The sequence below is a fragment of the Zeus faber genome, assembly GCF_960531495.2.
Source record: "Zeus faber genome assembly, chromosome: 18".
Lineage (NCBI taxonomy): Eukaryota > Metazoa > Chordata > Actinopteri > Zeiformes > Zeidae > Zeus > Zeus faber.
Window position 1 is genome coordinate 20950435 of NC_137210.1, and position 9842 is coordinate 20960276.

Sequence of the window (9842 nt, forward strand, 5' to 3'; positions counted from 1 at the left end):
CATGCTGGTTCACGTGGCGCACGTCTCTTCCTGTGGTTGGTGTGAATATTGTGGACAAGGGGGAAACAGCCGTTTCAGTCGAGGACATATTGTGTGTAATCACCGGCTGCGCTGCGACATTTCACTGCATATATGTATGAAAGTATGTATATGTTTGTGACGAATAAACCTCTTGAGTAGATCATGTTTGAAGTTGGGTGTAGGAAATATAATCCAGAGGGGGATATTGAAAAATAATCTAGGTAAGATACGGATAGTTGTTTTTTGGTTTTTTTGCAAAAATTATATTTTAAAACTGTCGGCAGGAGAACTTTTAACAGGTTCGTTTCATTTGAGGCTTAAGGAACGAGTTCAGTTCCCACTCCAGACCAGTGGGGGGCGGCAGTGCACCCGGAAGTTGTTTGCCCACCGCCATAAAACTGAAGAAGAAGACGAAGACGAAGAAGAAAAACCACCACAACAACAACAACAACAACGAGGGGGAATAATAATAATAAATAAGAAGAAAAAAAGAAGAAGCGATTTCGCCCAAAATAGAGGAACAATAATGGGTGAGCAACTCCATGGTCTCGCCGTTTCGGTGCGAGAGCGGGTCGTCGCTGCGGTTGAGGGGGTGGAAGTAGGTGAAGAAGTGAGGGTCCTGTTGAGGGAGAAGCTGGCGGCGGCGGGTGAAGACATTCTCAGGCTTTTCGAAGAGCGTGTGGTGGATTACGAGAACAGACTGTGGCGCTCGGACCGGGAGCTCTGCAGGCTGCACAAACTACTGGATGTAATACTGAAGCCTCAAGTCAAGCTGCGCCGAGCAGGTCTGTAATGGGGAGTAGCTCCGCTTTATTTGGAAACATCTGTCTATGCTGCGACATAGAGGGTACAACGATAAGAGGGACCACACTTTATTCGAGTGTTCGCGAACGAATCGGTGAACGAACCTAAACAAATGGCGGAAATAGTTGAGAACCGTTTCCTACGGTCGTTTTTAGTTCCTTGCATTCGTTCATTGATTCTCTCCTGAGTTATTTTAGTCAGAATGCTGTTATTATAAACCGTATTGTGCAGACGTCACGCATCCATGATCCACCTACACTTGGCAGCGTTGACATTTAAGTCGAAGTAAAATCCTTATCAGGCTAAATTGTTCATTAAAATCTCTGTGTCTGTGTGTGTGTGTGTGTGTGTGTGTGTATAAATATATATATTTTTTACTTCGTTTAGATTCAAATACCGTATTGATTCAAAACGGGACGCAAGATTTAATCGTGAAATACAGGACCACTGCGTATTTTCCGGTGGCAGGCTCGTTTTCATTGGGAAGACGTACTGCAACATGTTTTAATGTATCGCATGAGCATCTTTTCGGCACTTCACGGATTCTGCCACAACGGTAATCGTTTGCATTGTCAGATATGACGTCATCCTAAAGTGTTTTTGCAACTTTGACCTCCGAACGATGTTGTGCAGTCTTTGAAAGACAACGACGGACGAAGGTTAAAGGGTTCAAAGGAAGGTTAATACTGTCGCTATGATGGTTCAATTTTGCAATTTATCCATGGTTCACATGTGCCGAACCGTGGGGGGCGATCCGCACGGATCAACTATGATCCGTTCCGAGAGGAAAGGACAAAGAGGACAGCAGCGGGAGCATATAACAATTTGATTCGGTTGTTGTAATCCATGGGCGCTTCCGGTGAGCATATGAGTTATATCCTAGACCTTTGTGCGCCTTGGTCTTTAAATTAGTCCTCACTAATTATTTTCAGTTTGACTGGAAGTTTCGTTCGCTGGAATGACCCCTGATTTAGTCAATACGCACAAATCGTTCACAAATCTTGCATCACTAACTTTTTATTGGCCATAATAATAAGCATAACTGTGCATATTATTATGGCCAATAAATCATTTTTTAGTGGTGTACTGCGCTGGATATATCAAAAATACATACATCGACCATTGTTTTCCAAGTGGGGATAGCTTTACAGTCGTCTGGAATTCCCCATCATCACCTAACCTGTCATTTTATGTTATGGAATGAAGGTGTTTACACAATCCATCACTAAACAATCATTAACTTCTAATTTGCTTAATTGTCTAATGCTTATTCGTGTTCTACATCTAACTTTACTAAGGTCTGGAAAACATAACGTATGTTTCCACTACATAACATGTTTTCAAACAAATTGTTGTCATAATGTTTATTGAGGCTTTGGTAGCTCTGCATGTCTGACTATCAAAGAGCCCTCTCACCTCAGCTTGGAAACACTGTCCTAGTTTTCTTTACTGACTGTGTGTTTGTGTTTCAGTCTTGCCTCCAGACCTCCAGCAGTTGTCTGTCTGTAAAGAGGAGCTTCCCCCAGAGCAGCAGGAGCGTAGTCCCAGTCTGGGCCAGGTGGAGCCAGAGCCTCCACATATTAAAGAGGAAGAGGAGAAACTCTGCAGCAGTCAGGAGGCTGGTATCACCAAGTTTCCATTCCATCCTGTCTGTGTGAAGAGTGAAATTGATGAAGAGCGTTCTCAGTGCTTCCAGCTTAATGAAAGCCAAACTGAGGAGAACAGAGAGGCAGAGCCTCTAGCCAGCACCTCAACCGAACAGATGAAAACAGAAGTTGGTGGAGAGGACTACAGAATGTCAGAAGCAGCTGGGAGCTTAGATCCAGCTTCTGATTCAGAACCAACCTGTCATGAGAAGCTCCTCCCTTCAAACACTTCTGAGACTGAAGATAGTGAAGAAGATTGGAAGGAGACCAGTCAGTCAGGTAATGTTTTTTTTCCTCCTACCAATTTGTTCAGTCATCTTCACATCAATGGTTGACTGGATCAATGTTGGCAGGTTCGAATATCCTCAATATTGCTGAATTTAAGAAAAAAAAATGTTTTTAATGAATACTACAGACATTTACAACACTTATACAGTACATCTTTATTGACATGCACAGCACTTAATTGGAGCTCGCAGCTTGTGCGTTCGAATAATTTAAGAAAAAAGTGCGCTCCTATCAAATAGAATATGATATATTTTACAATATGTCCACTTAAGAGGGCAGAACTGTACAGAGTACCAGCAGCTTGTGAGAGGTGCCGGTACTCACCGGTATGTGCAACATAAGAGTAGTTAAGTATTTAATCTTGTACAAGAGGAGCAGTTTCAGTGTAACAACACAACAGAGTTCCAAGGAGGAAGTGCTCAATTCTCACTGGAGATCTGAGTTTTTTATACAGTTTTCTAGGAGTGGCGAAACTGACGAGTCGTTGAGATGTCGGTCAGCAGACGTCGCGACGCCTCCGCATGGGTCCTGCTGATGAAACAGTTTTGCTGACGGGGCAATTTTGTTGAGACAGATCATCTGTTGAAGTTCCCTTATCTGATGGTCGAGACATGTTGCCTTTCTCCTCTTCATATTATGGTACAGAAATTGACTAGTTCATGTCTTTTGTAAGACATGAACTCTATTTAGTCTTTATAAGAAAAGCAATCTACACATACCTTGTACAAAAGTTCATGCAAAAAGTATATCAAAACATAGACATAAAATTCTTAACACATTATTAAATAGATTATTTTAGATAAAATGTTCACTCTGTTATAAATATTTATTTGCGTAACTTTAACTGTATTGCTTGCAGAAAGCTGAGAGGTTTGATTATTTCAAAGCTCTGTCAGATTCTGAGCCATGTTCAAGATGATTATTCAAAATCTTTAACCACAAAAACACAAAAAAACATCAATAATAATTTAAAATATGCTAAACAGAGAATACATTTTTTAATAAAAACAAATAAATATTTTTTTCCACATCGTCCATGCTGGCATTTCACTGGCGGGCTGTGACGTTACTCCCCCCACCCACTCCTACTCCCATCGGCCCGTGGCGATTGGATTGCCTGTCGGCGATCTCGAGTAGCCATGATTGGACAATATGAAAATTCGGGCGTACATGGATACCATTACTTGCCCATCGCCCCCACCGTTGTTTTGCCTTTTTTTTTTTTTTTTTAATAAATAAAACACATTTTGTTTATTAAAATTAAATAAATTAATAATAAAAAACAGTGCCAACGTTATCAAATAAAAAAAACAACTTTTAATTTGTAAAATACTGAGCGTGTTATTAATACTTAGTCGCCCTCTGACCTGTTTGTTTTGTATTCAACACTCTTCTTTCTCTTCTTCCAGGAGTAAATTCCAAGTTTGACCAGATTCAGGGACTTTCATCAAGTGAACACAGCATTCACGAACGTATCCACACAGGAGAAGGACCGTACCACTGTCAACAATGTGGGAAAGCATTCACTCATTTAGGATATCTCATGAAACATCTGCTTGTTCACACAGGAGAGGGGCCGTACAAATGTCAACTGTGTGAGAAAAGATTTAGTCGATCGAGATATCTCCGTAAACATCAGCCTATTCACACAGGAGAACGGCCGTACAAATGTCAACAGTGTGGGAAAGGATTCACGCAATCAAGATATCTCAAGAAACATAACCGTATTCACTCAGGAAAAAAGCTCTTCAAATGTCAACGGTGTGATAAAGAATTCAAGGAATCAGATTATCTCAAGAAACATCAGGTTATTCACACAGAAGAACGGCTGTACAAATGTCAACAGTGTGGGAAAGGATTCCGACGAGCGGGAAATCTCAAGGAACATCAGTTAATTCACACAGGAGAATGGCCGTTCAAATGTCAACAGTGTGGGAAAGGATTACGGAGATCGGGATCTCTTAAGAAACATCAGTGTATACACACAGGAGAACAAGTGTCCGATTGATGAAGGAGCAGCGTTCTCCGTAGAATAGCCTCTTCAATTTTTCTCAGAATAACATCTTCATGTAATGTATGGCATCACCACTGAAAATAAACATGTAACTTGCAGCTTCAAGTGACCGCAAACAGACCTTAAATATGGCGCAAATGCATTGTATTATGCTTTTAACAAGCGGCAGATTTACAGTATTGGGGATGTATTTATTATATTCCCAATGGACCACCAAAGTGTTAAGCACAACAAAGAGTTTTACTCAATTGCATGTAATTTATCTTTTCAAATTTTAAGCCATGTCTCTTCATTTCTGCAGCTACATGGTATACTAGGTGCCTACATATTTGATATATATTGATATTTTATATTATGGGCTAGTATATTAGTTGGACTGAACATATCGTGACAAAGAAATGAGCTGGAGTCCAGCAAAGATGAGTATTTTTCCCTGATGACGTGAAACCTTTAATGAGCTACCAAGTTATGGCAAAATGGCATGCTTTAGGATGGAATTGGAATCAGGAATTTCTCTCCACAATCCTGTGCTTCAAAAAATGTTTGGATTGTTTTTCGAAAATACATGATTTCCGATGGTCGAAACAAATGGCATCACAGGTATTTGCACCCCTGCATTGCTCAGGTAACGGTTCTGTGTCCAGGCTCCCCTGCTTGTGGCTGTTAAGATTATACAGTTCCTATAATCCTTAATTTTCTTTTACTGTTGGTCGAGCTACCGTGCCTGCTAACCAACTTTGAAGATTTCAGAGATAGAGATCCCTGCTGAGGTTTATTACATGTAGTTTATTAGACACCTGAAGTAAAAATGTGTAAGTCCAAGTTCCCTTTCTGTTGAGTTTAGGTAAGACTGACAATCCCTCCATACTTCCATATAATTTGATTAAAAGTATTTTCCAAGGGCACTTTGCACATTACCGGATGTCATACAGCACAAATCATGTGGTCAGAACATGTGAATATAAAGTATAAAAAAATACAAATAAATGTATATAATTAATACTACTGTATGTGCATTTACACACACACACTCCACAAAGAGAGAGACAGGAGGTTGCAGTGTTTTGTTATTGTATTTGTTGTATCATTTGTTGAAGACTTCAAGAGAATGTGGAGGAGCCTCAGGGACACAGGGAAGGGAGAGAGAGGAGCTGGAGTGGTGCTATTTACAAGTGATGGGCTTCCTAAACCCCTTTCATGGCAGAACATCTCACGAGTGGCAATATGCCCGGAACGGTCGAGGACAAGCACACGGCGAACACCAGGGTCAAGGCCCTGAGAGCGGCCAAAGCCAGAGCCCTGGGAGCAGCCAGGCCCCTGTGGATAGGCAGTCAGCCAACCAGGAGCGTAGGCAGTGGTAGATGACCCTGCCTATGTTCCTCTAGTGTTACCCTCTGTCCAATCAAAAAGATGAAGGGCTGATGAAACCATCTGCCCCCACCCCATCACCCCTGCTTCGGAGGACAGTGATAAGATGTTCCTGTGCAGCCTGTTGCCACTAGCGCAATTCTTCTCTGTGACCAGAAAAGAGGAGGTCAAATTCAAGTGTAGTGTAGTGTCAAGTGATGTCAGCTTCAGGAGAACTAGGCACAGCTGACAAGCCCCTGATCGCCATCAGAAGCTGATGTACACTAAATTTGACCTCCTGTATTGCTGATGATTTACCTCTTGGTCTTGGCAGCCGGACCCTGTCCTTCATCAACGGTATCAGTACAACTGAGAGGATGAGCTGAATGTGGCCTTGCAGCAAGCTGACGGACACCAAGCATTCAGGGAAGAAACCCAGAATTTCTCCCAGAAACACCACAGAAAGGACCCTAACGATGGTAAAGGTAAGTGTAACGGCCATTATTGGAAAGAGAATGTCAACAGTGAGTTGACGCAAATGTTATAAATAAACAAATAAAACACATTTATTGCCGTGTATTACTCTCCTCTGGAATAGCGATTCTAATAGGTGAATAGCGCCAATCAGCGGTCAGTTATTTCTGAATAATGACTACGGATCAGTTGACATTTTGACAGGCACCCACTTCTCTGCCGAGATTCAAGTATGTATTGCTGCCTAGAGTATCTAACCTCCAAAAGAAAGGATCTTGCCTCCAAACGGGAGGATCCTACCTCCAAATGGGGGGGTCTTCGCTTCAAAGGGGAGGGTCTTGACACCAAGAATACAGTTCAGCTGCTCCCAGTTAGAGGATCTAAGTCCAATTTAATTCTAAGTATTGGTATTGCACTCATACATATAAGGAGCCCTCATTAGCGAAGGATTACGCCCTCTCACCCGAATTCCCCACCAGGGATCGCTGAACCCTGTATACTTCGTTCACTACTGATATAATTTGTCTCACATTTGAGGGGAAGATAAAAGATTTCAAAGGACATTTTCGGGGCAGGACAGATCCCGCAGGTAGGAGGGGGAAAAAGAAGAGTTACCTGACCGGTAACGGTTCTCTCGTCTCCTTCCAACCTCCTTCGCTGTCGTCAGTCTGCTCAACTCTGGTTGGTTTGAAATCAGAGTCTGGATGAAACTCCGCCGTCCTCTCCCTTCTCCACAGCCCCGTTCGCTGGAGCGCTGGCGCAGGTCAAGAGGTAAACGGTAAAAGAGGTAAAAGTTGAGTGTTTATTCAACTATATACATTAAGCTTTCAAGGTGTCTGGTCATTTGAAGCGTACGGGGCAGCTCTGCACTCCGTCCGGCGTTTGGCTGCCTGTAGCTCTGTCAAATCTCGGGTCGGAAACGTCCCAAAATTGTACAACCTGTGCCACCTGGTGAGCTCTCAGGACACAGTAGTGAGCTCAGCACCGTGGTTGAAAAACACCGGCTTAACCCTCCTGTTATATTTGGGGCCAATTTGACCCCATTCAATGTTCAGCAGTTGTCAAAACAGGATTAAAAAAACGTTTTTCGGCTTGAAACTTAAAAGACTTTTCCGAATCGTACGAGAGGCAACTGGTAAACGCAATATTAAGATATGTTTTCAATGTCCTGTATATAACTTGTTTGGGGTCATTTTGACTCCAGGCTGCGTAAAAACTTGAGAAAACATTACATTTTAACACCTGTTTTTCCACATTTGTTTTTATCTAACTTTGTTGTTGTTGGGGCTGCTATTGAGGGACTCTCCCATGCAATTGCATGAATCTTTCCGGCGCTTTAGGGCTCTAAAGAACTCTGGATTCAGGTCGTTCCCGTTCACTTTTGAGAGGTGGAAAGCTGCCACGGCCCCTCTCCCCGCTTGGAGGCAGGGCAGGCCGAGTGTAATCAAAATGGCTCCAGGCGCCGCCCGATCGGCTTGTCGGCCACGCACAGCATTTACAATCTGCATCGCACGCTCCCCAAATCAGCGCCACTCGAAGAGGCTGTTCTTGCCCCCAAAGAGTTTGGAGTGACCCGTTTGCACGCAAGCCTTTGGAACGCGGACGCGTCGTGCGGCTTGATGACGGAGAAAAATACATTTCAACGCGGATGGGTGGATGGACGGATGGAGGGAGGGCTGCTGCGGGAAGCGCCACCGCGGAGCAAGCTGGCGAAACGAACTGCCGGTGTGTCGCCGAAACCGTTCTCCCGGAAACAGGGCGGTGTACACGGTTCCTCCGCCAGATTCATCCCGAATTCGAAGACCATTTGCGAGTTGCGTCGCTGTTACAATCATTTCGTGGCACATTGTGGGGAATATCGCTTCTGAAAATTGTCTGTAGTCCGACTGGATTCATCCCTGTGAGGAAACAACAGAGGTGGTACGAACAATATGTTCGTGACGTTACAAATAAATATGAGGCTAAATAAGTTACTGTTGTACATGGAATTATGAGGGCAATGCAAACAGCTTTAATCTACTAAAAGCGACGGAGTTGCAAGTGGTCGTGGTGCGTGGTGTTTCCGGGGGAACGTTTCCAGGCAAACACTGGAATTCCAGAAACTCGCCGGACGAGTTCAACTTGGTTTTGCGTTCGCGGGAGTTTTTGCTTCCTCGCGTTAAAATGTCGCGGTTTGAAACGCTGCGGGAAGGTATCAGCCGTCGCCTGGCTGTAGCCGTGGGGGAGATTTTGGGGTTGTTCGAAAAAACCATCTCAGAATACGAGGAGAACGTCTCTCGTTTACAAGAAGAAAACAATGGCCAACGCGAGTTGCTGGACGCTGTGCTGAGGCCCCGGGTTGTGCTGCACAGAGGAGGTCGGTACGCCGAGCACGGCACGCACGGCACTGTGAATTGACACCGCACGGAGGGGGGTTTGGTTTACTCTTGGTCAAATCACATATTATTGCATGTTTGCTCTTTCAACCTTGCACCGCGGACGTTGCGGAAAGGCGAGCTATTCCAACTCAGTGTACACTGAAAGCCACTTATTTGCAGGCAGCTGTATCGGAACAGTGTGCACGGCACAGTTGGTGTTTTTGTTGACAAAAACCAAACTGGCAGTAAACGGCCTCCAAACCTCCGGCTGCATTTCGAGTTTTCAGTTCACTCGGTAGTTTCACTCACTGAGCAGCAGACGCTCCTCTGTACTGTGTGTACATCCCAAATGCCCGGCAACACGGTGACGTCCTAATCGGCCATTCGGACTAACACTACATTTGGGGAAGGCGGCATCGTGGCGTCCCCTTCCATTCGCCTCGTTATTGCCCTTGAGGGAGCAGAGAAGCTGTACGTTTATTTGTTTGGGCACACATTGTAAGAGTTACGGCAACTTATTAACAAGTTATTTGCATAGGGATTGATCGTTTATCTTTATACTTTTGTGCTGTTCCACAGTTTCACACGGCTACCATTAAAAACACCTGAAGTCGGCTCCCGTCTTGGGTACTTTTTTTTGGAGAGTGTTTAGCTTGCTGCCTGCAGTTGCGACGCACACATACGTGTGCTGAGGGCAAAAGAGAGAGAATCAAGGGCAATGTGTCGTGATGTTCAGTTGGCGCTGAATGTGTGACATCACAGATTCCTCCGAGCTCAACTCGGTCTCACTCACTTGAGTTAAATTCCCCCGTGTCTGTATTGCAGCCTTCCCTCCACAGCTCCAGCGGCTTCCCCGTCAGCAGCAGGAGTGGAGCCCGAGTCTAGTCCACG

The 9842-nt window shown here is 44.1% G+C and overlaps 1 protein-coding gene across 2 annotated transcripts; it reads left to right on the forward strand.

Annotated features, from left to right (window-relative positions):
- Positions 1-450: 450 nt before the first annotated feature.
- Positions 451-4953, forward strand: LOC307243724 (uncharacterized protein). Of its 2 annotated transcripts, none has more exons than XM_080018640.1 (3): positions 451-806; positions 2298-2750; positions 4169-4953. In XM_080018640.1, exons 1-3 carry the CDS (start codon positions 548-550, stop codon positions 4765-4767), a joined length of 1311 nt encoding a protein of 436 aa, XP_079874766.1. In that variant the 5' UTR covers positions 451-547; the 3' UTR covers positions 4768-4953. The 2 variants fall into 2 exon arrangements, with proteins under 2 accessions (XP_079874766.1, XP_079874767.1); XM_080018641.1 differs by having other exon boundaries at positions 473-551.
- Positions 4954-9842: the final 4889 nt, after the last annotated feature.

Coding starts and splice junctions, on each gene's coding strand:
- LOC307243724 (XM_080018640.1), top strand. CDS start 548: ATGGGTGAGCAACTCCATGGTCTCGCCGTTTCGGTGCGAGAGCGGGTC. Junction 807..2,297: donor AGTCAAGCTGCGCCGAGCAG/GTCTGTAATGGG, acceptor TTTGTGTTTCAG/TCTTGCCTCCAGACCTCCAG. Junction 2,751..4,168: donor GAAGGAGACCAGTCAGTCAG/GTAATGTTTTTT, acceptor CTCTTCTTCCAG/GAGTAAATTCCAAGTTTGAC.